This window comes from Lissotriton helveticus, chromosome 6, assembly GCF_964261635.1.
Source record: "Lissotriton helveticus chromosome 6, aLisHel1.1, whole genome shotgun sequence".
Taxonomy (NCBI): domain Eukaryota; kingdom Metazoa; phylum Chordata; class Amphibia; order Caudata; family Salamandridae; genus Lissotriton; species Lissotriton helveticus.
The window spans coordinates 1103264228-1103292137 of NC_136067.1; the positions used below are offsets into that span (position 1 = coordinate 1103264228).

At 45.7% G+C, this 27910-nt stretch overlaps 1 protein-coding gene across 1 annotated transcript in view; it reads left to right on the forward strand.

Annotated features, from left to right (window-relative positions):
- Positions 1–27910, forward strand: part of LOC144761652 (two pore calcium channel protein 1-like) — a 603295-nt gene that overhangs the window by 468518 nt on the left and 106867 nt on the right. The window contains exon 13 of the mRNA XM_078646942.1: positions 23219–23306. Within this exon, the coding sequence (XP_078503068.1) occupies positions 23219–23306 (88 nt within the window). The remainder of the gene's footprint in view (positions 1–23218; positions 23307–27910) is intronic.

Here is a 27910-nt window from a genome sequence, read left to right on the forward strand (position 1 = left end):
CTTGTTGACTTGCAATACCCTTGGCAGGGGCTACTTTATCCCTTATATCATGTACAGCAGTGGGTACTTTATTCCTTCTTAAACATGTTCACACCATCACCTTTCCCTCAAACCCCTTAAACCCTTGGTGTGTAGCTCTTTGATGTATATGAAAGAGAGAGCATATTTGCAGACACGAAGAATAAAAATAGAATTTCTACCACAAACCTATGCACACCAAAAAGCTTTAGATGTTTGCTGCAAAAAGATATTAGAATCATTGTAAAACAAGTCCGTTTTTTTTTTTAAACGTGTAGTTGCTTGGAAAGTGTAGAAACATGCAGAAAAGATTCCAAATTCCTTATAATTACATAAGGAGGGCAAAAAATCAGCATGTTTCCATAAATATCTCCTTTGTGCTTGTCACGCTACAGTTAGAAAACCGAGTTTAAGAAAGAGAAGCCATGTTTCGTTTTCATTCTTTAAACCGCTTCTAAAAATTATGTTCTGTGACCTGACCCGCCTTTGCCCTCGGCTGTTGGCTTTGGCAGCAGACATTGTTAAATCAGAACTTAACTGTAATAAGCTATTACAGTTGAGCGGCTACTTAATTTCTTTATAATAGGGGACTGGGTAAGTCACAAGTCGTCGATTCTGAAGAAATTAGAAAGAGGTTTGTAATGCAGGATTGCAGAATCCAATGTATTATATTAATATAATAGGTGGGATTTCATAATTTTCCTATAACGTTTAGTAGTTCCTTTTGTTACTCAGTACGCACCTCTTTATAAGAAAATGACACTTCTAGTCGCTTGTAATAAGATATTACAAGCGACTTCTGACATCACAATGCTCGAGGCACAGTGACCTTCACTCTGATTGACGGAAGTTGGTGTGTGTGAACTCGGGCACTGCATGTGTGTAGTAGCAGTTTCTTAAATAAATTGTCACTTCACAGACACAGTGATCAGGGCTGCTTCCAATTTCCCTCATTGTTTCTGGGAAGAAATACAGGCCATCTAAACCAGCCTACAGGAAAACGTGGAGATGACCCATGTAGCAAACAAAAAACATTTATTTCATGGGAAAGGCTAAAGGAATTTGTTTTTTGTTTCTATAACTTTCACACGTTAAAGTGATGGGTTGTGTTTTTAGGGTGGGCCAACCCTGCTAATTTCTGATGGCTGTCTAAGCAGGGCTGCAAAGCGGTCACACGTCACTTGCAGCACCTTCATCAGTATCTGCAGCACATTGCATTCTGGGAAATGCCATTTGGTGTAAAAAATTTAAATCCCAACTTGCAAAGTGCTATCAGCTAAAAAGGCAGGGCAAAAAGAAGGTGTCACACGTAACACATTGCCACTTGTTGGCCATTTAATGTGTTTTTTGAAGGTGGGGCTGGGATAAAATATGAGGATATTTCCAGTCACCTGGAGTTCCAAGACCAATAAAGGTATTTGGCATGCAGCCTCATGCCTCTAATGCCTTTTTTCTGGAGTTTTTAATATTATTTTGAGGTTCAAATCATAGAAATTGCTCATGTGGAGGCTCCCGGCTTCCAGTAGTCATTCACTGAGAGTCCCCAGAGGTCAAAAGGTTATGAACCGCTGCACTATACAGAATCTGCACTAAATCAACTAAAGTACACAAGAAAAGAAAATCCTGACCAGATCCAACTATGTTACCTCTCTCCTTAGAACTCCCTAACACATCTATCTCATCTGTCTCCAAATCATCTGGCAGAGCGTTAATAAGTTCAAGTAAAACTGCTTTTAAATCAATGTCATACTATTGCAGCAATTCTACATCAGTTGCGTAATCAATAAGGTGTGAAGCATAAATGATAAAGACAGAAGTATTTGATATTCTGAAGGGTGCTGCAAAGGATGATTGAGTCCACAGCAATGTGATCCTAGGTCTGAAAAGGTGTTACAATTCTTCATCATTTAGATCTACTGAGATGGTCAAGCTCCATTCTAAGCATGTATCTTATTACTAATATTATGAGCTCATAGTTCTCTATAGAAAAATTATTTTACATTGCCTTCCATATGGTTATTTTAGCAGAAAATTACGTAAAAGGACAGTTCATATCAGTTCATATTCCTTTATTAATTTTTAATAAACAAGGTGAGGAACAATGCCTATAACCTGGAGATTGGCTTGCAATTTACACACTTCAACTGGGTGTCTCAAATGCCCCTAATATGTTTTTTGCAGTTTTTAAATCCCTCCAAGCTGATACTTTTAGGAATAATGAGCTTATCGCCTAAGTGGGTAAGATCAATTTTAAATTATAATATTGTGTTCAATATGCTTTTCCTCGTCACAGTTTGGCTTTCAGCCAGTAAAAGTGACATTCATTATAGAAACAGAAACAATTTCAAATATTCCAACAAAACTTAAATAAAAAAGCGAGAGAACCGGGAAAGGACAGGAGTATAAAACAGTGAGAGAATTTATGAATGGGTGGCACAAGATCTAAGTAATATATTAAAAGACGATATCTGGGGGGCGTGGCTTGACCGGCGATGTGAGCAGACGCGTGGCTGCGGAGCTCCCACCGCCGTTGGGCCCATCATTAGCTATTTGTGCGTGATTCAGGAGTCTGGACCCACCACACACCTCCCTGTGACCACTGCCCAACTGTGTAGCGGGTTTGGGCGCGAGACCTCCGTGCCCCGGCTGAGCCCCGGCGAGAACGAGCAGCCGGCTTGCAGGGAGAGGGGCCGCCCGGTCCGTCCGCCATCTTGCGACCGCGGAGGGGACAGTCTGCAGCGGCACCTATTGGACCCTGGGGCTGCCGGCGGCCGCTGGCCAGACCGACCCCCACCCTCCTCGCCCGAAAGCCTTGTGGCGCCCTTACCTGGGGCAGCGGTGTAGCGAAGTGCCGGATAGGGGGCTTCTGAGCGACTTCTTGGTCCTGCACACCCAGTTTCCCGCGCTGCAACGTGGAGCGGTGAGGCGGCGGGACCCGACCTCTGACCTCGGCGGGGATCAGGGGCACTGCTGGCCTCCCCTCCCCAGCGGGTTGCTCCGAGAAGCCGGCCCTGCGGAGCCGCGGCGAACAGCAGTGAGAGCGGCCAGAGCGGAGGGCGGAGGCGGACAGTACCCCCGGGGCACTTTTGAGAGCGGACGGCGCCAGCCTACAGGGAAACGTCGAGGCTGCAGGCCTACGCAGCGGCTCTTCCTTGGGGGTGAGTACTGGCATGGAACAATAGCGTGGGTCACTCTCTGGTGCTGATCCCTCCCGGAGACTAGTGCCCCCGTTGGACCTGCTTATATCCCTGACTGGCTGCGCATGGAGTGTGGAGGCGCGGAGGCCTAGGGACCCCTGGACTGCCTGATCTGCTACGGGGGGGGTGTGCTGGGTGCTCGTTACTGCGGGGTGGGCCGTTGCGAGGCCAGGACCCTTTCAGTGCGCTGTGACCTTACGCCAGTGCCCCTCACCGCCCCCCTTGGTGTTTTGAGCTTTCTCCCGGGCACCTTACACCGGGCAAGGGCCCTGTCGCAGCCTAGGAGTCGCCCTGTGGTCCACGCGGAGGATGACGCGCACAAACAGGAACAGCAAGGCGGAACCGGCGCCGACCCCCAGGGGGAGCCCTGTAACGGCCATGTGGGGCAAAGCAGGAGCTCCGGCGGCCAGTGGTGGCCCACCTGCGGAGATGGCGGATTCCCCCCCGGTCACCCAAGCGTTCATGGCCGCCTTCATGACCGAACTTAAGACTGAGATCGGATCCCTGCGGTCGGAGGTCCACTCGTGTGTCACGGAGCTTCGGAAAGAGGTCACGGAACTGGGGGACCGCGTGGACAGCTTGGAGAGGACTGCGGACACGCGCACCGAGGACCAGGAACATCTATGGCAGCGCTTAACGGCCCTGGAACAACAGAACATTGAACTCCAAGTCAAACAGGAAGACTTGGAGAATCGGGGCAGGCGGAACAACCTCCGCATCCGCGGCGTACCGCTCGGAGAAGAAGGGGAGGACGTGCTGGACTTTGTGGCGCAACTCCTCCACGAGGTGCGGGGCGACGAAGATGTATCGCCTCCCACACTGGACCGTGCTCATCGGGTGGCGGCACCTGCGGGGAGATCGGGGCTTCTCCCGGACATCATCACGCGGGTGCATTTCTTTGTGGAAAAAGAGGAGATTTGGAAACGTGCTCGGGACAAGCCAGACCTGCAATATAAGGGCCACAAGATCCAGATCTTCCAAGATCTGGCACCCAACACCCTGAAGCGGCGGCGCGCTTTCCGCCCAGTGACGGAGAAACTGCGGTCCCTGAACATCTCGTACCAATGGGGACACCCCTTTGCACTTATCTTTCAATGGGAGGGTAGGCGTAAATCCTTGCGATCCTACGATGAGGCGGCGCGTCTCCTCAACATTGCAGGCTCTCCCCCGGGGAGCCCCTCAAGGCACCCTCCGAGCAAGAGGACACCGCTCACCCCGGACTGGACCGCGGTGCCGAGGAGACAGCGTGCGACGCCTGTTGACGTGCCAACGACGAGCCAAGCCAGGCAGGAGGTCATCGCCCACATTAGAGCGCTGGAAGAGGCTGAGATCGACCGTGTGGACCGCTCTCCAGCGGGAAGATCCTCCACATCGTGAGATGGACAGCACATGTATATCGCTGGCCTTGAGGTACTGTTCTCTTATACCCCTCCAGAGGGCAGGGACGGTTGTGGGACGGGAGGAAAGTTACTTGGACTCCTGATCTCCTTGTGCTGGGCCTAGGAGGGTGGGGGCTCCTTACCTTCTAGTGTTTCCGGCCAGTCATGTCCCACCGAGACTGTCTCCTGGGGAGTGACATCCCGATGGACATTCGAACCTGTGGGTGTAGGATGCCCTACTCTGGAGATAGTGTATTTTGGCCCAGTTGGCCACGACTTTACGGCCTAGGCCGTCAGTCCTTCAGGCTGCTGAATGTTTGGCTTTCTCGTTTGACCTTCCTTTTTCTCTTCTTTCTATCTTTCCTTCCTTTCTCTGTCTGCTATGGGGGGCTGGGGATGGGGGTTGATGCGGGGGGCGGGCCCTCTGGGTGGGGCTCTGAGCTGATGGGTGCCCTGCTGCGCGAAGCTTTGCGTACTAACCTTAGGGATCCCCAAGATGGCGAGTGACTTAGCCAGACCCCTTAAGATTATCTCACTCAATGTTAAAGGCCTTAATTCACCTAACAAGCGCCAACAGCTATGGCATTACTTCTTGCAACGTGACCCGGACATCATCTTCCTACAAGAGACCCACCTTCTCCGGGCAGATACAAAGCGCATGGCGCACCCAAGTTACCCCCTCCAATTCTGGGCAACAGCTGATACGAAAACGGCTGGGGTAGCAGTTTTGTGCAAAGCTGGCATCAGGCGGGGTTCTGACAGGCTCTTCCGGGGTGGTGACGGTCGCTTCCTTAAGGTCTCGGTCGAGGTGGGCTCCCGCCGTCTTACGCTGTGCAACGTGTATGCGCCCAACCTGGCACAAGATCGCTTCCTTCGGGATCTTTTGCGCGCTCATGTCCCTCGGGGTGAGGCCTCGATTGTTCTGGGGGGTGACTTTAACCTGGTATGGTGCCCTACGATGGACCGGAGTACAGGCTCCTTTCATGGGGCAGGGGCGATGTCCTCGGCACTGCGCAAACAGATAGGCGAGCTAGGTCTCTTCGACGCATGGCGCTACTTCTCCCCCGACAAAAGAGATTACTCTTTCTACTCTAGTGCTCACCGCTCTTATTCCCGCATCGATCATTTATTCGTCTCGCACGACCTGATTTGTGATGTGATGGATGTGGAAATGTCCGACATCTCCATCTCGGACCATGCGCATGTGGAGTTGCTCCTCAGAGATCTGCGGAGTGGTACCCCTAGGGAACGGAAGTGGCGTTTGCCCCCATACCTCCTCAGAGATCCGGAGTCGGTCGAAGACATCCGCGCGGCCATCACCTCCTACTTTGAGTTCAATGACTTGCCGGAAACGCCGTTCCCGGTGGTGTGGGACGCCTTCAAGGCCACAATTCGGGGTCACATCACCTCCCTCGAGATTGCGAGAGCGCGTGAACGGAGAGTAGTGGAGGAGGGGCTAGTGGCGGACTTACAGGGGGCAGAGGCACAGAATCAAGAGGAATCCACTCTGAAGACGCGAAGGCGTCTAGCGAACCTACGAGGGCAATTGCGCATGCTGCGTGCAAATCGGGCGGAGAAATCCCTCCTGGCACTAAAGCGTATGCATTTTGATGGCGGGGACAAGGTGGGGAAGCTCTTGGCGAGGCGACTGAGGGTTAAGGCGGCCAGATCCCACATAGCAAATGTGATTCTCCCGGACGGGTCTCGGGCGACGACGGTGGAGGCTAAAATGAAGGCGTTCCGAGACTATTACGCCTCCTTATACACGGCGGCTCCGACTGGCGCCTCCCCGCCGGGGGAGCTTCTGGAGCACTATGGCGGGACGCGCTTACACCCCGAAACGGCGGAGAGGTTAGAGGAACCGCTTTCGCTTGCCGAGGTGACTGCGGCCATCAAAGATCTGAACTTGGGGAAGTCACCGGGCCCGGACGGTCTACCGCTTTCCTTTTACCGCCTATTCGGGGAACAGCTAGGTCCTTATCTCCTCAGACTCTTTGCTTCCTTTGATGGTGGCCAGGGTCCCTCACCGGACATGGGTATGGCGGAAATAGCTCTAGTCCCTAAACCTGGGAAGGATCCGGCGCTTTGCTCGTCATACCGCCCGATTGCACTGCTTAATACTGATTTCAAAATTTATACGAAGGTGCTGGCTAAGAGACTCGATCCCCACATGCCGGACCTCGTTGACCCTGATCAGGTGGGCTTCATTCGAGACCGTCAAGGGGCAGACAATGTGCGGAGACTGGCACATTTGGTAGGGAAAGTGCATCACTGGCACATTCCGGCGTGCCTCCTGTCGTTAGACGCTGAGAAAGCGTTTGATCGCGTAGACTGGGGGTTTCTCCAAGCGGTCCTTTGCAGGATGGGGCTCGGCCCACGGATGATTGCCAGAATCATGGCACCTTATGTGGCGCCGAGGGCAAGGGTCAGGGTGAATGGGAGGTTGACGGAACCATTCGCCATTGGCAGAGGGACAAGGCAGGGCTGCCCTCTATCGCCGTTGCTGTTCGCCCTGGCGATTGAACCACTGGCAGACCTGATCAGGCGCAACCCGGACATTTGCGGCGTGCAGATGGGAGGGCAAGCTCATAAGGTGGCGTTGTACGCGGACGACCTCATCCTCACTCTAACGGAGCCGCGACAATCCTTGCCGGCGCTTCATGAGGTGCTCTGCTCCTTCGAAAGAGCCTCTGGCCTGAAAATTAATCACGATAAGTCATGGGTGCTTAACCTCACGATCCCTCAGGCCGATGTCCCTCCCCTAGAAGTGCTGTGCCCCTACCGATGGACGGACCAACATATCCGATACCTCGGCCTCTCCCTAACTCCCTCTTTGGAGGGCTGGTCGGCGCTCAATTGGGCGGAATGTCGCAAATCTGTTCTCGCTGAACTACAGCGGTGGAAACCTCTTATCCCCTCTTGGCTGGGCAGATTGAACGCGGTCAAAATGTCTATATTGCCTAAAATACTCTACCTGTTCCAATGCCTTCCTACACCTATCCCTCTGCCGAAGATTAGAGCCTTGCAAAGGGACTGTACTAAATTCATCTGGGGGGGCAAGAGACCCCGCTTCTCTCAGGCACTCCTTATGGCCCCGCGGGATCGTGGAGGGCTGGGATGCCCGAATCTGGTGGACTATTATTGGGCCGCTCACTTGCGGTTTGTAATAGAGTGGGGTATTCGAAAGAGTGAGAAGGGGTGGCTGCACCTTGACCGGGCGGTCACGGGTCGTACGATCTGGAACCTCGCTTGGACCCATAGGGCGGGACGGTCCCCTAGTGCTTACTTGGCGGTTCCCACGAGAACGGTCCTGGACGTGTGGGACAAGGTAGCGGTGCGGAAAGGCTTGACGACTTTCCCCTCGCCGCACACCCCCATAGAGGATAATCCATGGTTCCCACCGGCTAACCACACCCCCGCCTTTCGCAGGTGGTCACGAGAAGATTGCAAAGTCCTTACGGATCTCTTTGACGGCAGCTCCATGAAGTCCTTTGCCCACTGTCGGGAGGAGTTCCGTCTTCCCCCAGAGGCTGAATTGCAGTTTCTGCAGTTGCGTCACTGGGCCCTGTCTGACGCGATTTACCCTGGGGCCACCCGGACCTTCACCCCGTTCGAGAGGCTGGCCCGCTCTGGTACGGGCACGAAGGGCCTTATATCCAAAATTTATCAGATTCTGCAACATCCTCTTGCTCCCCCTGCTCACCCGTATCAGCGACATTGGCAGGAGACTCTAGGTGCCGATATTGATTCGGCACAGTGGACCCGCCTATGGAGGGATGTTCCTAGGGTGTATCGCAGTGTGCCGCAACAAGACAACGCGTATAAAATAATGACGCAGTGGTATTATACGCCCCAACGCCTACACAGGATGTTCCCCTCTGTACCGCCCGGCTGCTGGAGATGCCATCATGTGCCTGGTGACTTCATGCACATCTGGTGGACCTGCCCTGTGATCGCTATCTTTTGGAAGGAGGTGTTGAGCCACATACGAGGGGTGCTGGGATTTCCTCTGCCTGATGCTGCTAGCACAATACTGTTGGGACTCAAACCTATTGACTTGCTGGCCCTGACCCGCAGTGACTGGACCTTAGCGATGCAGATGTTGGGTGCCGCCAGACAGCTTATCGCGCTGTATTGGAAGAAGGTGGAGGCACCACCCCTTGCTGTGTGGTTCGGCAGACTGTGGCAAGTCATCACTATGGAGCTGCTCTCGGCTAGGCTACAGTCTCGCACGACCCGCTTTGAAAAGGTTTGGCGGCCACTTGTGGCTTATCTTTGCAAGAGCGAATATGCTAGGAATATGCCCCCAGCGCTGCGAGCATTGCAATTGGTGAAGGATGCGGTGCTCCCCTTTACCCCTCGCAACCTGTGACGCCCCCGCGGCTGTGACTACCCCCCCCCGGGCTTCCTCTGCTCTCCCCTTGCTCTTCCTCTCTACTCCCTCTAGCCTCTGCTCTGCTCTTTTGACTGCCTTCTACTAGGCCTCTGGTTGAATGTTGGGCCCAGTGGGCCGGTTATTTGTTTCAGTTTGATATGTTTGTACCTGCCCGCCTTGCGGGGCGATATAAAAGGCGGGGTATCACTGGGGTGTGCTGGACAGTGCTTTTTGGCCCCCTTCTTGAGCGACTTAATGGGTCCTTGATTGATCTTGAAATGAAGTTCGACAAACGTGCTTGGAGATGTTGTTTCACACAGCGATTGCACCCTGAGTTCTTCTACGCGGCCGGCCCCATGAGGGTTGTAGGCTTACCGCTGTGTCAATGTGACCCTTTTCCTATGTGTGTCTCAACCTGAGACTTAATAAAAAAAGATGTTGAAATAAAAGACGATATCTGGAACTAAAAAGTGACAAATGTGCCCATTGTCGGAGGGAAGTATAGCAGGTCACCTTTATGCATTATATTAGATTTTGAAAGATGGCATGCTGTCATGAAAAAGAAATACACAAAACAGAGTACGAATAGTATCAAGAATAGAAGATTATAGAAGGTTGAGTTATGAGAAGAGGCACATAAATTTGGTTTGGTTGTAGCAGTCCAGCATCTTCTGTGATGTAGCCCAGATAGGGTTCTAATCTTCTGTCATCCTGGGTTGGAGCTAGCCATTCCAGAGAATGGACTGTTCATAAAGTATGTCTAGACTCTCAAGGTATATGTAGTTGTGTGGGTTGTGGGCCATCCTAAGCATCTGGCTACCTTCTCTGTTATTCCGTACCTGCTTTAGCTGTATCTTTTTGCTGTTTGGCTCTTTCTCACCTCTGTAGGGGTTGGACTGCTGACCGAATTTTGAGGTCATACCTCCCCTGGTTAGTCCTGTTCAGAATTTTTACACCAAGCTAGATCAGTAATTAGCCTTGTGGCACAGATCACGTCAGTGGAGGGCTCATGTGTTGTCTTGCTGCGTTCTCTTAATAAAACGTTTTGTTTTTATTGCCCTGCCAGTCGCGGAAAACTGTGATTCACATGCTTCCTACGTCTTGCCATTATTATGCCAATGCCTTGTACACGGGCCTGCCTGATAGATTAATTTAGATGCTACAGGTGGCACAGATTGCAGCAGCTTGGTTATTTTAAAGGATCATGCTGCATAGGTGGATTTCTGCTTCTTTAAAGGAGCTCCACTGATTGCCAATCAAAGAGCGAATCCTCTTCAAAACCCTGGCACTGGTACATACAGCTTTTTATTGCACTGTCACAAAATAGCCCACAGCCAGCTTGCCAGGGTCTTTCACACAACTGAAGTAAGGCTGCTTCGTATCCCAAAAATGAAATGCAAGAAGTGGAGGGCTCTTCCTTTTCCTTTTTGGCAGCACATGCCTGGAATCACACCTCCCTCTGTAGCACCATAAGATTGGAAATAAGCGTCAATTCAAAAAGTGCCTCAAAACTTTACATTTCTGGCTAGCTTACTGAGTATGTTTTTATGCTCTAGTCTTTGTTTGGGGTGGGTGTTCCTAGAGCCTTCTCTCGTAGTGCAGGACACTCTTTGGAGTAGCTGTGTGCTTTAAAAAAAAGTGTTGATTGATTGATCTTCTAGGTGGGCCTTATCTTTAGCAGAATTTTGCAATATTACTTAGTTTTCCTACGTGGCACAATGAAACTTCCTGCAATGAAAGATAATTTGGTGTTCTGAAAAGAAGGAAACATTCAACTATTTTTACTGGGTCTTCTGAATGGAACAAACAACATGGACGGACTGAGCACATGAAAGTTAGGAGTTTTAAAATGGAAGCTTTGTTTTTCCAGACCACATAGTCCTATTAAATTATTTTGAAAATATTTTTTTAGAAAACGTTGAGTAACAAAATCTGAAAAGGTAGCCAGAGTGTGTGTTTAATGTAATCATCAAATTGATTCAGAAAAGAAAGGGTCCCTAGGTCAGAGAAAGCATTAAACTGTGCCTCCATCATCCATCTGCACGGTAAGTGACCCCACCTTATTTCCCATAGTCCATCTGCACAGGAAGTGTCATCACTGGTTCCCTCCAAAACCATCTTTGAGAAGAAACAACATAAGAAGGCTTTATTTTGTCTTCATCCATCATCACAGATAGTAACAACACTGCATTTCCCACAGTCTGCTTAGGAAGTGACAACATTGGATTTTCTCATCAGCCATCTGCACAGGAAGTGACATCACTGGTTTCTCACCAAAACAATCTTAAATAGAAGAAGCCAAGCTAGAGGACTTCATTTCTCATTTTCCCTCTGAATAGGAAGTGAAATCACTGCTTTTCCCATCAGCACAGGAAGTGATATCACTAGATTTCTTATCATCTTTCTACAGAAGAAGTGACATCACTGGATTTCCCATCATTTATCTGCACAGGAAATTACATCACTGGTTCCTGACAAAACTGATCTTAAAAAGAAGAAACAAAACAAGAGGAATTAATTTCCATCAACCATCTGCACAGGATGACAACACTTCTGCCTTCTCCCTACTACAGTCGGCTCTTGATTGATCATCTCTAGCATCCGAACAAGGTAGTCACATTCAAGGGCATCTTTGGGCATGTTACGGCTTGATAGGGCCTTGAGGCAGAACCTCTGTTGCACTGAAAGTTACAAGGTAAGATAAAATCATGTGCATCTCCTACAGAAAAGCGGAATGCCATCAACCTCTTCATCCAACATTGTACACATTCCACTGATGTCCACATACCTTCAAACGACAGAACACTTATTACAGATCCTGCTCATCAACGCTCCCTCCGCAGTAATCCATGCACCATACCGAGACATATCAGACCTCATCACCTATCACAAGTTGTATGCCCTCTTTATCACATAAACATGGTTCAAGCCCACATCTTCGCACATCGTAGACGTCCTTCTTCACACAGGCTACAGCATTAATCGTTTGGACAAAAGTTCTCCTGTGCCTGCTCCCTAGGCAGGCATGGAAGACTCCACTCCATGGAGCTGTTGACATGTAATTTCCCAGTCTCTGCAACTCAGACTGCCATCTTCCCTCTCATCTACAAGCTTCCAGTGCAGAACAAGGAATGTATTGATGAATTCTCAGATCTCCTCACCACCTCATTCAGGCGACATGCATACACTACCCTTTTTGGTGATTTCAATCTGCCGGAAAAAACAAGCTAAAAAAGAACAAGCGGCACCCTCTTAAATCTCATCAATACACTCAACATGGTACAGCATGTCATATAACCAACACATCCCAAGGGCCACATCCTCAACCTTGTCTTCTGAACTTCACTAACAATCAAATGCAAACTAACGATACCAGCGGACTGGAACATCCACTTGCCAATCTTATCTCCATGCTAAGCATCTTACCAACAAACTAAAAGCAAAACAAAAGAGAAAACCAAATCTCCAGAGCCTTCAATGACTTCTCCATAGATTACCAAATGCTTGAACACATCTCTCATCCTGACAACTCCAAGTCCAATGCATCACCCTACTGAATGACTTCATAAATTTTTCGGAAAGCTGTTTAAACATTTACGGCTCAATTATAACATGCGAGTGCAAGCCAAAGTCTTCATCATGCTGATGGTCTAAAGTCTTTGCTGACTTAAACGATCCATTGTCAGACAGGAAAGAAAATGGAAGAAAAACAAAACTCCCAAGGACCTCTTGATACTGAAGTCCTTCAGCTCAACATGCAGAATGCTCATCACATCACCTAAAGCAAAGTACTATACCGACACCATCCCGAAATACGGTTCATTGCAATACAAGCCCCTGTTTTTCAAGTAGATTTTTTATTCAAAACACCTATAGTGGTCGTCTGGTGAAATAAGATGTATTCATTATATAAAGGGCGCAACTGTTTGTCAATTTAATATTGCAAAGGACCACAGATGTTAACGGGAAGTAGCATACAGTGTTTTACGATCACGAGCCTTCTACAGATACAGCACAGTAGCTATTATGTATTGTCTTTGACCATCCGGAACTTGATACTAATAAGACAACTGTTTTCATGATGTGAATTTGTATATGTAGATGCGCTATTTTTGCAAATGTAAATTTGTTATTCAATAAAAAAAACAATAAAGATATGTAAACAAAATTAATTGAAGCCACCAACAGAAGCAGAATGCTGTTCAAGACAATCGAGCACTGCGGATATTGGTACACCCCCCAATTGTGGTGAATCGTGAAGTGAATTGACTCAGATGATTAATCACATTGTTCATATATAATGACAACAATGTTGGGGCAGTCACGCAGCCTTTTCGTGTTCCTCTCTCTAAGGGTATTTGTTCAGTGAGATCACCTCCTGGGCCCCACATGACTTGGGCAAAGTTTGTCTCATGTCATCTTTTCAGCATCCCGAGCATTTGGGCTAAGGTGGACCAAAGTAATTTTCTGGGAACCAAATCAAACACAGCTCTTAGATCCACGAATGCCATATATAAGTATTTTTTAAAAGTTAAGGTGCTTCCATATGATTAAACGTTTGTCTGGAAATTTGATCAACTGTACTCACCCTCTTCAAAACTCATCTTATAGTTGGGATAGAAGTTTTGTATCATCCATCCACTCAAACAATCTAGCTTAAAGCTGCTGGAAAAACACCTTTTGATGGCTGTCGATCAGACGATAATTGCTAGGAATGGATCTATCACCCTTTTTAAAAAGAGTAACTATCTCCACACCATGCAATGAATCCGGTATTCTGTCTCCCACCAAGATCCTATTTGACAAAATCTTCATGTAAGGTCCCTACAGAGATGGTTCGGACTTGTATAGGTCTCCTGGGACCTTGTTTGGACCTGACTTTAGCGATTTTATGACTTTAAGCATCTCATCCATTGAGAACTGTATACGAGTATTACTTTCAGATGCTACTGGATGGGAGAGGAACTTTACATGATTGATATCATTGGTGTGCTCTGAGTCATATGATGCATACAAGACCTTAACATTTTTCACCCATTGTTGTGCTGTATCGAAAATTCAAGTGAGTTACAGGATTTGAAGCTACTGTGTGCAAGTAATTTCCAAAAGGATTGTGCATCTTTACTTTTGGAAGCATATACAAAGGCCACCCAGTTTGAGTCAATCCATCTTTGTTTAGAGATGGAAGTAATTGACTTGTGTTGGGCACATAAGGATCTAATTAGGTCCCAGTTTAAGGGCCTGTACTAGCAATTCCTTCGGTCTACAGCACTCTGATGAATAGCACACTGGGGCTGAAGGGGTAGTATTATTTTTCCCAATAGTGGCTTTGGAGCACAAAGAGTAAAGCATGTTAAACACATCATTCTGCTTATCCAAGAAGGAAGGAATTTCTGTGCAGACATTCATGCAGGGGTCCATGATAATCATAAATTCGATATAAATTTCTGAGAGTATCTCCCCATTCAAACTTAATTGTAACCATGTTACTGTCTTTCTGTTATTCCTTAATGTTAAAATCCACTCAGAGTGTCTACCGTTATATATACTTTACGTAATTATTTCACCTTTTAATAACAGTATAAGGGTGTTATGGTCACTGTTCAGTCTAGGGACAATTTGGAAGTCTTTTGCAAATTTCCAGAGGTCGAGAACTAGGATAATATCATCTATCCTATTCCAGTAATTGCTCCTTTTAAAAGTAGTACTAGGAGGGCTATCAGACTCAAAACTCAATTGAAGGCTCTTTGGCCATGTGTCAAGGTAATGAACATTAACTGTGTAGCAGAGCTCGCCCATGATTGTAAAGATTTGCTTTCTAGTCTCCAAATTCCCCTAGCCTCAACTTCCATGTCAATGGCTGACTCAATACCACCCAAAGGCTCAAAAGTGGTGTTGAAGTCATCAGTGATCAAGAGAGGGACTTTGCCACTAATTTCTGCTAAATGTTGAGCTAATCGCTGCAGAGTGGGGGATTCCTTGCTTCTGTGAACTGTGCGATTGTAAATATCAGACACTTTAACCTTGCTGCTATTGCTACCTCTCATAGTTATGCCCAAGATGTCCTTGCTAATAAATTCGATCTTGCTTAAAGACAGGCACAACAGATTTCTCACCCATATTAGTAACCTGCACGAAGGGCGGCCTGCATTTGAAGGAACAGTTTCTAAGCTAAAATTAGTATGTCCTTGTTTAAAATGTTGTTGAAGTGCCCATGTTTCCTGCAATAAAATCATATCAAATTGGCCAATTAAGGCACACCATTCGGGATCTACAAGCTTTGAACGAAGTTCTGCTACAATCCAGGATAATATCAGATAATCAACAGGGAAATATTCATTTGTCACTTGAGGGATTTGGGGCTGAGTAATCGTTCGAGGAGAGAAAGGTTCCCTCACTGCATTGTCAGGCCTTTGATTATGGCTATGTTGGGTGGGTAAAGTGATTGATAGTCTTTTTACAACATGTTGATCTTGCAGTGTGTCACAGGTATTATAAGAGTTGACAAAATGAATAATTTTACTTTGGGATGGACTTGCTTTATAATACGTGATGGAATTTCATGCAACCTTTGTGAATGATTAAACCGCACTGGCTGCATTGAAAATTCTAATTCATTTTCCACAGTTGAAGATAGTTTTGGTACAATGATATTTCTGCTGGAAACTTCTTTGTCGCTTGGCTTGTTTGTATGCAGTTAGTCTAATTGATTGAGCTGGGAGGAAGAGCCATTTTCTTTTCTATATTTTGACTTGTGTGGTTAATATGGGGCTGAATTTACTCTTTTGTGTCTGGGGTAGGATCCACTTGCTTGGTCTAGATATTAAATGGCTGTCTCTGGGATTAATTACAGGTGGAAAGTCAGGTTTGCCTCTGAATTGGATGATCAGTCCTGAAGATGGAATGGATCGCGCCTCGAGAGCCAATAGACCATTGACAATGGCTTGCTGGCTAACTTATATTTTAATGTTGCCATAGGTGCTTTGTGGCTTTGACAGGCATTGTGTGTGCATAATATCCATAAAACTCACTGAGCGGCAACTGATCCAATGCAGTAGTTTTTCAATGACTGCCTTGACTCCAATCCACCTAGTGACAATTTAGGAACTCCTGTCATATAGATAATGTATGCTTTAGTGAGTTCTTTGATGGTCCATACTGAAGTATAGTTTAGCCTATTTGATTGCATGGGAAGAATTTCTCTGTGGTCGAGCTTTGGCTGATGCATGTAATATCTGCTTGCAAATTGCTCCAAAGCTGGGCAGTGTTGTGGGGGTGACGGTAAGGATAATGACAGGGGGTGTGCCATTTTATTTCCCTGAAGAGTCTGGCTATTTCCGTTTGGTTTGGAATCTGAGCGGGTTGGGTTTGTCATGAGCCCATTTGTGCTTCTCTGCTAATGTCTCCTCTATGGAAAGAGCACTGGGTGGCATTGCCCATGGTGCCACCTGCTGAGCTTGCGCGTTTTTGAGCAGCCCCCTGCACTAAACTCTCAGAACAATTGGGACAAAGTTGGCAGCCCCCCCACTTCTCTTGGCTCACAGCTAAATGGGCAGCAAGTTTGTTTAATATACATCAATTAGCGGCTTGGACCTCTGATAGTTTCGCGTTCTGTAGCTGCACAGTTGTTTTTAGGGCATCTAACTCTTCTCCCAGGCTAACAATCTGAAGGCCCATGTCCTCGCCATGTGTTCAGCTCTCCTGTTTCTTCAGTAAAACTCGTGAGGGGGGCAAAACTATTTGAGCAGGCTAAACTTGACTTTGCAGGTGAGCGGCAAGCCCTTTTGTAGTTGGCAGTATCGAGGTTGTTTGAGTTATAGGGTCTAAAGGAAAGTCATTAGCAGTAATAATTAAAACTTGTTGCTTTGAGTTTGCAACCAAGGGAATTCCCTTACTTGTTAAAGGACTGACAGTAGCTGGAGTGGAAATTGCCCTTCCTTTCCTGCTCTTAAAGAAATGGGTGGTTTTTGGTTTAATACTCTATCCTTCTTTCTATTTGCCATCGTTTAATTTGTACGCCACCAACTCTATCAATTGTTTCAATGGCATCTTGAGTAAAATGGCCTGCGGCGTGTTTTTTGACTAGTTTCTTTACCGGCCGTTACTCACAACGCAATCCGAGGCCATAGAACGAATGTAATGTCAGAATGTAAACTCAATGTTGGAATTAAAATGCATTTACATTGTGCTTCAGAGACCCAGGACCAAGAGGGGGTGGCCCTACCGTGCCTCTTCACCCGGGTGCTGCCTGCAAGCGTTATGTACTGCGAGAAAACAACACTTGCCATATAGCATTAAAAATGACTGAAACTGAAGCTTGTCTCAGGGTCTTTTCTGCAGCCTGGGCAGTCTGGAACAGGTAGTCCCCCTTCTTCAGCAACAATGGTGTCCCGCGCTGCTGGGAAAAAACCATGTGCCATATAGCGCCGACAATTTCTGCAGCTGGAGCTTCTCGGACTCCTCTCCACAGCCCTGGTGGTCTGGGACAGGTAGTTATCCCTCTCCTGCAACGAGGGTGAACAGTATATTAGAGCATTGGAATGTTGGGAGCTCCTTTGAAAACAATGGAGTGCTCCGGGCTTATAATGGCTGGTATAAGCCTGGAGCTCCAACATTCCAATCTTTCTTTGTTCACAGCTCTGGCTGTGAACAAAGGCTTCAGGGAGCCTGAGGGGATTCCAATCCCCTCACACTCCCATAAGGCTTTTTTTTTTTTTTTTTGCTAGAACATTCTGCCCTCTAGTGGCAGAAAGTTCTAATAGCCTTATAGCCCTTCGTACTTGGACTATACCAGCTATTAAAGTCCTTCTCCTTTGTTAAAGGCCCTCGCCTTCGGCTCAGAGAGGGCCTTTAATAGCCGGTATAGCCCTCTACGGCAGGATATAAGGCTATATTATATCACACAAAGTCTGTAGGTAACACCCCCTTGAACACACCTTCTTGGCTCCTTTGTCCTCGCCAGTTCTAACATTGCAGACCGTTACATCCAGAGAAATTCATACATTGAAAATGGGAAACACATCTTCTCACATTCAGAACAAGTTTGAGATATTGCTGAAAAGTCTTTTCAGTTAACGATCTGGTTCCCACGTACTTTCGTCAAGGTCTTCTTCTCAGACTCTTGACTCTATCTCTAGTAGAGTAATGTCATGTAATGCATTCGAATACCTGCAAGAAATGTTGTATTGTTAGAAAATGAAAAACATATTTTATGAAATGCAGCATTGTGAAATACAGGCCTAAATAGTCAAGACAACTTAAATCATTAACTCAGTGGTGTACATTTAATATGCATGTGCACATTAAACACACATGAATATAAGTTTCTAGTACATGTTATTAAATTCAAAATATGTGTGGCATACAGTAAATCTTAGAAGTGATCAAGTTTAAGTATGACTGAGAACTACATTTAAACATGTATACATGTAACATTAGTGCACAAGTTACAAGCTTCTAAAGCAGAGCAAAGAGCACAGGATCATAAATCAAGGTCACAGTCATTCTGGTTTTCTATGCATAAAAGCAACTCTCTCAATTGCAACATATCAGGGGGTATTTAGGAATTTATGGGCGTGCTGTATTAAAACTGAAAGGACTGGCAGACCGTTTTGATGAGAATATCAACAGAATGTGCTAGAATATTTCTACATAGGTATCGCCTATTTTATATATGAGCATGGCAATATATTAGAGACCATTATTATTGTATTCTGTCAATCTCGAATAACAAGAGGACCCTAAAATAGGAGGCTGTTTGTAAGGACCCAGATATATGATCTAGTGGCTGATACCTTGGATGCACTAAACACTGTGGGGCCGTCAACCACAGATCAAACTTATGTTACATCTCTTGAAAGTCTTTTTAGTTCTCTTCAAGCCTTACTTAGTAAAGACGTCCGCAAGATCCAAAGGGTCCAAACCCGCTGTACCTGGTTCAATTCCAGTTGCAGGAAATCCAGAGGTAGCCTTATACAAAGCTTAAAATCCGGAAATAGGTAAAACATTATTAGCGCTACGAGGGAATATAAAGAGGCACTTCATCAGGCCAAAATTGATTGGGAACAAGAGATGTGGATTTAATGGTAGCAGTTAGGGCAGGGGATGTTAAATCTTTCTGTGGAACCGTGTTTCACGGCAGGCAGAATGCCACTACCAGTGTCGATTATAATCTACAGCCACAGACCTGGATGGATCATTTCGAAAAACATTATGTAGGTAAGACCATCCTGGAGAACGCTCAATTAAGGAATATCCTATGTCTTCCCTCAGATAAAGGTCTCCCTCTATCCTTCCAGCTCACAGATGTAATGATGGCGCTTATTTTACTTCCGGCACATAAAGCACCCAGCCCGATTCCCTTCCTGGGGATCTCTTTAGATCAGAACCTTTCTGGGCCATATATTTTCAGCTGCTGTTTAATTCTATACTTTCAGGTGGCCCGACCCCCAGCTGTTGGTTGAGTGCGGAGATTGTCCCAATTCCCAAAAAAGGGCCCAAAGAAGACCCAGGGAATTATAGGTCCATCAGCTTAATCGACACGTCGCAGAAAATTTTCTGTTGTCTTATACTAGCTCAACTGCTTGATTGGGCATAGGACAACACTGTTTTCTCAGAGGTCAGGAGGGATTCAGATATAGGGTCAGTACTGTGGATCAAATACTAATTTACTGTGCCTTTTATTGGGCCACAGTCTCGCTAGACAAGGGCCATCTTAATGTGGACTTTGTTGACCTGAAGACCGCTCTCGATTCTATTCTCAGGGCCATGTTGGGGGAGTTCTTCAATAGTCTATATGTCCTTATCAGGTTGCATGCACTCAATACTGCCAGAGTTAGGTATGGCAACTGCGGTGAGCGCACAGACACTTTCAAGATTGAAACTGGTATTCAGTAGGGTTCTGTGTTGGCCCGACATTGTTTACTCTTTAGTGCACACACTTGATTTTCCTGGTAACAATGCACCCAAACTGGGCTCTTATAAAATTGTGATGCTACTTTTCGCAGACGACACGCTTTTAATGTTCAAAACCCCACATGGTCTGCAGGCACTACTTGATTGGTTTTTCTTTTTCTGTAGCGATCGTTGTCTTGAACTAAATGTTAATAAAAACGAATTTTATGGTTTTTAATCCTTATAAATCTGTTAGAGCAAACATTTTGGTGCAAGGTGTTGCTCTAGAAAAAGTGCAGGAGTTTGTGTTTTTGAGGGTCTGCTTGAATCACAAAATGAGCTGGTCCTCACATATCAAGAGATGTTCACTTGCCATAGACAAACAGGCTCATGTGTACTCTTTGGAACCAGTGGTGTAGATTTATAACATCACAGCTAAAAGTACAGCCATGTATGGTGTAGAACTGTGGGGCCAAGTCAAAAGTGACAAACCTGGTAAGTCGAAATTGTTTTTGTGAGAAGCATTGTCAACCTCCCATAGAGAGCCTCTCACCTCCCCCAACTCCTGGATTTAGGGATTGTCCCAATAAATCAACTTATGTGTTGCCCTGCCTTGTACTGGCATAGATTGTGGTCCACAGATGAACTAGAATCCTACAGAATTGTGATTATGGATCTTCTTAAATCTCTAGGTTTTGAGATGATTGCTTGGTTCCCTTATATAAAACCTACATTATATGAGATAGACTTGCCTTTGCTCTGGGAAACCCCTGCAATGGCAATACAAGTCTCTAGCTCCTTGGTCAAAGACCAACTGAAAGGGGTTTTGTGGTGAGGGTTCTGAAATGTGTCAAAACGGGAAGTGTCACTGATTATTTCTTCGACAACAAGCTCTCACCCGCCTATAAATCTTTTTTTGATATTCTCCTAGGTTCCATTCCCCTGCAACTCTTCTTAAAACGGAGGTACAGGGTCTTGCCGTTGAACAGCTTCTGTATATATTGGTGCCCGCAGTATTGTAGTTCTAATGTGTGTTCCGCATGCATGTCAGCAAAAGAAACTCTGCATCATTTCGTTTTTTTCTGTCCAGCCTATGATAATCCACGAAAACAATGGCTGAGCCTGCTATGTAACCTTTTGGGCTTTCTTCATTATGCTCTCGCACGACACACTTTACGATCGGAAACGAGAAAGGTAATTGTTGTTGGGGGTGGCAAAATATCTGTACGCTGCTTGGATCATCGGCATGCGCAGTGTCAAGTGCTGAAGCAACGATGCCTAAAAGTGAACTTTCTTATATTATTTATATTGTAGATGCTGCTCTTTTTCCCTTGAAGTCTCCCCCTTTATTTTTCTTTTCATTTCTTTTCTTATTTCTCCTGTTCTTATTGTGGGATGTTGTTTTATGAGATTGCTGTTTTAAGAGATTGTTGATCATATTGTGGTATATGTATTTGTTTTTATCCGTTTACTTGCTGTACTGTGTTTTATGCCCGAAATAAACATTTTATATGATACGATATGTATTCTGTCACTATAAACATGCCTAAGGAAGGTGCATTCATGGTGCAGGTTACAGACCCCTCCCCCTCCTCTATTGAGAATGTTCAATCCACCATGACCTTCATCAGCAGTTGGATGAATGCAAACCAGCTCAAACTTAACCCCGACAAGACTGAGCTGGTCCTTACGGGGCCCCTAGGTAAACCATGGAACTCCTCATTCTGGCCCCTTTCCCTGGGCTCCCCTCCATGCCCTGTCAACTCGGCCAAGAGCTTAGGCATTACCATCAGCGACGACCTCTCCATGAGGGCTCAAATCAATTTGGTGGTCTCTGTCTGCTTTTTCCGGGGAACATCGTTTACGACGCGGTTTTTACACCGCAGTGCCTTTACCCGCAGCTATTACAACGCAAGTCGTTACTACGGCTTGCGCTGGATGGCGCTGTGGGATAAGGAATCTTGCAATTTTATATTCCAACACCTTCCCTAATGTTACGGGGACTGGTGTTGGAATATAAAATTATAAGATTCCTAAATCCACGCCCTCCAACGCAAGTCGTTGTAACGACTTGCGTTGTAAGACTTGCGTGGTAAAGGCATGCATTGTTACAACATGCGTTGTAACAATGTACATCCGCTTTTTCCACCTGCGCCGAATTAGGAAAATTAGCAGACTGTTGTCACATGAAGCTCTCGTTCAGGTCACCCTAGGACTAGTCATGTCCCACATTGACTATGCGAACTCTTTGTATGCCGGTATACCCACCTACCAATCCCACAGACTCCAACTCGTCCAGAACCAAGCAGCCAGGCTTATCCATGGCCAGCCCAAGTTTAGACCCACTAAACCCCTCCTTAAAAGCCTCCATTGGCTCCCGGTGGCCCAGCGCAGCCTTTTCAAATTGGGCTACCTGATCCACAAAGCCCTCTCCTCCCAGGGACCCTCCTTCATTGCCTCCCGAATACACCGCTATGTCCCTTCCCGCGTCCTACCCTCCTCCTGTTTCAATCTCCTGTCCCCTTGCTCCTTCAGATGCAATAAGCATGGTGGCCTGAGATTTTCCACCCAAGCCCCACTCTTCTGGAATTCCCTCCCTCCAGAACTCCGCCTTATATACCCTCCTATGCCCAGTTCAGGAAGTCACTCAAAACCTGGCTTTTCTCCCTAGCCTCCAACTAATTCCAACACACTGCTGTGCCCCTCAGCCCCTCCACTTAAGCGCCAAGAAACCGCTGGTGAACGTGCGCTCTATAAATCCCCTTTATCATATCATATCATCTATCTTCTGACGCAGGCTTCAGGATCCTTGGGAGAAGCACTGAAGTAAAGGTGACAGCTAGAATGATAAAATGCAGCGAGGATTTCCCAGTGGCATAGCAGGGGGGGGTGCGGTCCGACTAGAGTGGCACAAGTTTTGGGGACAGCGGCCACCTCCCGCTCTTACCTACCTGCTATTTTGGGGCAGCAATTGCCAACACCCCCCGCGCTGTACGATGCGGCCGTCGCAGTTTCGTCAATCAGCGGAATCTTGCCAGCATCCCACCCCTCTCTTCAATGCCGCCACGGACGGCACACCACAGGGACCACCACGGGTGACCAAAGGGCTAGCTACGCCACTGGGATTTCCGTAATTTAGGAAAACAGGCAATGGGGAAAAAGCACATCCTTTTCTGGTCTCTTTTGATATGGATATTGTTTTTAGATTGTCAGTTACCTTACCTTCATAAATTCTAAATGCACTAGTCTACGTAATAATACTAAATATTTGTTTTATTTTTACATTCATATCTTAGCAAGTCCATATAGTAGTAGTAATACTAAATATGTGTTTTATTTTTACCTTCATATCTTAGCAAGTCCATATAGTAGTCAGCAAATTTTGGACATTGTTTTCATTCTACGAGTACTCCGGCTCATTAGGATTGTTGACAGCATCCAAAGGTAAGTGTACAGCTGATGATGTGCTGATCTTCCATTTCTGTCTTTCTCCTCTACCTCCCCTCTCTACTCTGAATGGTCAGGCTATTTTAAAATATTTCTTTTGAAGTTTTATTGAATTTTACAACTCCACTAGTCAGACACTCACTGTGCAATTCTCCTATCTTAAAACCTGTGATGGTTTGAAGTTTCCTTACGAATCTCAATGAAAGATATATATTTTGATTGTTTGCTTTATTTGTAGTAAAATAGTTGAAGAGTTTTTAAAGCTTTTTAATATTATTGCAAGTAAAATTGGAATCTCTTATTGTGCCTTGATGGAGAGCTTTTCAGGTGTTAACAGCTTTAGCAGGTTTTGAATGATCTTAGTAATGTACTCCAATCTTATGAGCGCCTATTGGTTTCCAGTGTTAAATCATATTTTTATTGCATAAAAAACAACTAAAAAATCAAAATGACAAACGACAAGACGATTTCGAAGCAGAGGTTGGCCCCAAGACCTCTTTGCCATATACTGTGTTATCTTCTTCTAAGGTAAAGAGTCTAATCACCTTACTAGAAAGTGAAGAAAATCCTTATCCATAAATTACTTTAGAGAAAAGTAAATAATTTAGGCCTTGGTGTTTTTTTGCATACTTACATATCATCTCGTTAATGCAAAGATGTATTGCATATTAATGAACAGATAATTCATACAAGTTGCAGTTCACAAGTCAATGGAAATCACACAGTGTGCCAGCAGATTGTTTTTTAATTATAAAACACTGGGAAATCACGCAATATGAAATGCAACCTATGATTAGTCAAATCAAGATTTTAGTTGCTGCCTCTTACTTTATCAAATAAAGAAGGTGGCCAGTCACAATTCCTATTCTGTTATCATTCTAAGGTGATTTTGGAATGTCTCTGAAGAAGGCCAGGAAATTGTTCAGGACGGAAGATGCAGAAAGTGACTTCATTAAAATTATTAACATGATCCTCATGAACAGGCTCCTAATGACCATGTCAGCATCAAGCTTCCCATCCAAAGATAAATGGAGGAGCCAATTGAAAGTTTCCTCATCTGTGGGGAATAATCTGATATGAAGAACCGCATCATCGGCGTCCCTTTTAATGTATTTATGGTCTGGGCAATCATATTCCAAATGAAAGGTTCTCACATTATGATTATTCATACGCATGTGTTGATTATTCACTTGGAACTGCTTATAAGCTTGGAAATTATGTCTGTGAATATTTAGGCTTATTGCTTAGGACCTGGAGATGAGACTCCGATTGTGAAACATGTTTGATTTGATTTTGTTATATCAACATTTAAATAAACTACTCTCCTAGTACATGGACTGTCACTGACCTCAATTGATGAACATTAAACATAATTTGTCACAAAGTCTCGATGCCTTCATCTATCTTTGCATTTTATACTCAACAGATCTGTGACCACAATGTAAACCAAGAGGCACTGTGAGCACTGGGCCAAGTCTCTCCTCCTCAACCACTGCTTGTTTGATGATGTGTAGCATATTTGGTTCTGTTGGTCAGCAGGTCATCTTCCTCTAAGCCTTTATTTAGTGGAAGTCATGTCTTTCTCCCAGTGCATTTGAGCCTGAAATCTTTTGAGCAGACTTATCCAATTAAATTAATTTATACAGGCTACATCTCTCAAATTGCAGCTGCAAGTTCCAGTTCTCAAACAGGGTCCTGAGAAAGCAGACATGAGTTTTGTAAATGATTTCTGCTTGCAGTAATCTAGGATGGCAGTGATGATCTCCTAGTCAGTTTAAGCATTACAGCCAATTCACACTTTATAACCTTGTCTTGAAACTTCACTATGTCTTTCATTATATGGAATTATAATCTTAATCGGCATAACAGGAATTTGTCACCTTAAAATCCTAAAACCTTAAAAGAAATGCTAATGGAATGCACATGTGTAATCAGAATTGTCATCCATTCCTGGGATGTGCTGTGCAGAGCAGTGGATCCCACTTTTTGACATCAGCAGTATGTCGAGTGATCCGTGGATCTTGGAGGCAAGATGGCTGCCGTGGGGAAGGCTGTGTAGGCAGCTAACTCCCTCGCTCCTGGCGTTTTGATGTGAAAGGAAGAGGAAATTCAGCTATTCTTTGTGTTTAATTGCTACAAGAGTGGACTTTGAGATTCTCTGCTAATCCCGTCGATCTTTCTAAATCAGCGGGGGCATCTTACCTGTAGAAGAATACGATTCCGGCCGGCCGGTCGGTGCCATTACCGCTGCTCGTAGAGGCTGCCCCGGGTTGGGCTGCTCAGAGACAGATACGGAGTCGGAGCTGTGCGGAGCCTGAGAGGCGTTTTCCATTTCCGCCTACTACCGTCGGGATCTGACTCGGAGCTTCGCAGCTGCAGAGAGGCGTCGGCTGCTTTCCTGGTGGCTGATGCTGATTCCCTCAGTGTTCGACCGGCGTCAGATTGAGCTTTGGAGCTAGAGCACTCCAAACCGGTGGAAGACAAGAGTATCACGCTATATCTGTATATAGCTCTATAAATTGTTATAAACTACCCCTGCAACAAACTATCCTTGTGACAGGCGGTGTTCACGAATGCTACTAAACTTCTCTGAGCTCCGACGGCGGTCTCCGCTGTGGCGCGCTACACTTTGTCTCTGCTGGGCACAGAGTAGCGTTTTTCCTGGACGAGGGGGCTCACGAAAGAAAAAGAGGACGCCGCTTCCATCCTCCATTGCAACACGTAGCAGCAAGAAAAACGACATCGGGCCCAAGCCGAAGGGCGTGGGACAAGTGTGCGTGGAGATCGCGATGGCAGAGGCAACACCACTGATTCCTGTCAAAATTGCTACAAAACCGGGTAAGAGCTCCAACAAGGGGGCTGCTACTAAATCTAATGTATCACAAACATTACCAGACCTGTTTGAGAAGCATGCTGCTAAAAAGAAAACTATAGATAATGGCATGGATAATCAAAGCACCGATTTAACAGCCACACAGTTTTCTAGTCAACCATCTATTAGCGGCGGTAATCAGAATAAGGTTAATAATCCCTCAACCTCGATAACAGCTCCGATACCGACTGACTCTCTGAGGAAGGGCATTATGGGAATTGTAGTCCCCGGCGGAGCCAGTACTAATCGATCATGCTCACTTCCATCATTATCTCTGGTATCAAACGACTTATCTAGTGATCCACGATCTGAAAAAGAAACTACCACGCAGCAATACAATCAGGAACTTCCTGAAAACTTTTACTCTCTTTCAGATCTTTCATCTGATGAAGCGACTGGTGTAAACAAAGATTGGGCAGACCTTAGTTGTGAGAGTCTATCTTCCGCCGGAGAGAGTAGCTTCAGTCCTGATAATACTAATGCAGCTACCACCATTAAAAAGAGGCTGAAGAAGAAAAGATCCTTTCGTGCAGCGAGTAAAGAGACTATTTTCAGGCCACTAAACGACGTGAATTCTCTATCTCCCAATTTAGTATCTACTGTTTCTGCTGCTGATGATACTCTTGGGCCTAACCATAATGGTTCACCTGACCCAATTCTGCCACCAGACAATAATGAAGAGATCACACTGAAAACAATATTTGACACCATGATGACTCACAGGGCAGAAAGTAAGGCCGAGAATCAACGCACGCAAATGACATGTGCCAAAGTTAAAAATGCAGTACGCCGTGCAATTAAATTATGTTCAGAGACTGCTGACAGGGTCACTGAAGCAGAGGCCAGGATATCCGTGCTGGAAGAGGAATGTATGGCCCAAAGACAAGAAGTGGGAGACTTTAAATCACAAAAAAATGATTTATCTGACAAGTTAGCCAGTTTGGAAAACCAGGCCCGCAGAAGTAACTTGCGATTTTTGGGAATCCCTGAAAATAAAGAAGGAGGTGACCCGAGGCAGTTCATTATCAATCTATTAAGCGATGCTTTTCCAGAAATCACTGATTGGGACTGGGCTCGGGAAATACAACGAGCACATAGATTCCCTTTTACCGCAAGGAAACCGCGACAAGGCCAAGAAAGCTATCCCAGGGCCCTCTTGGTGTCATTCAATAACTTTCTTGCCCGTGAAGCCATCTATGCTAATGCAAGACCAGATAAGAAAGCGGATGGTCTCGGCGTTCAGTTTTTCGTGCGACCAGACTATTGCCAAGCTACTGTGGCTCAACGTTGGCACCTGAAGCAATTAATTCCTGCCTTTCAGAAGAAGGAAGTAGCAGTATTTCTTCAAGGCCCTGCAAAACTTAAAACTATATTCAAAGGTCAAACAAAATATTTCATTTCTACAATTAAAGCCAAGGAGTATTTGGACTCTCTCTGAATGATCTTGATGAACTCAGACGCGTAGTATGAAAATTTCAGAATTCATGTCTAGGAATTATATTGATCAATAATTATTATTTTAATGCAGGACTACTATGCTTTTTCTTTTCTAAACTTTTTTATACTTCTTTTATTCTTCGTTTGAATTTTGAATTCTCCTCTTCTCTTACTTTTCTTTTTTTGCTTTTTTTCTCTTTTGGCAAAGACGCTAGGGGTTAGGGACACGGCATCCATATGTTCCAGGAACTGATAGTTCCTGTGCCTCCTATAGTGGGGAGGGTGGGGGGAG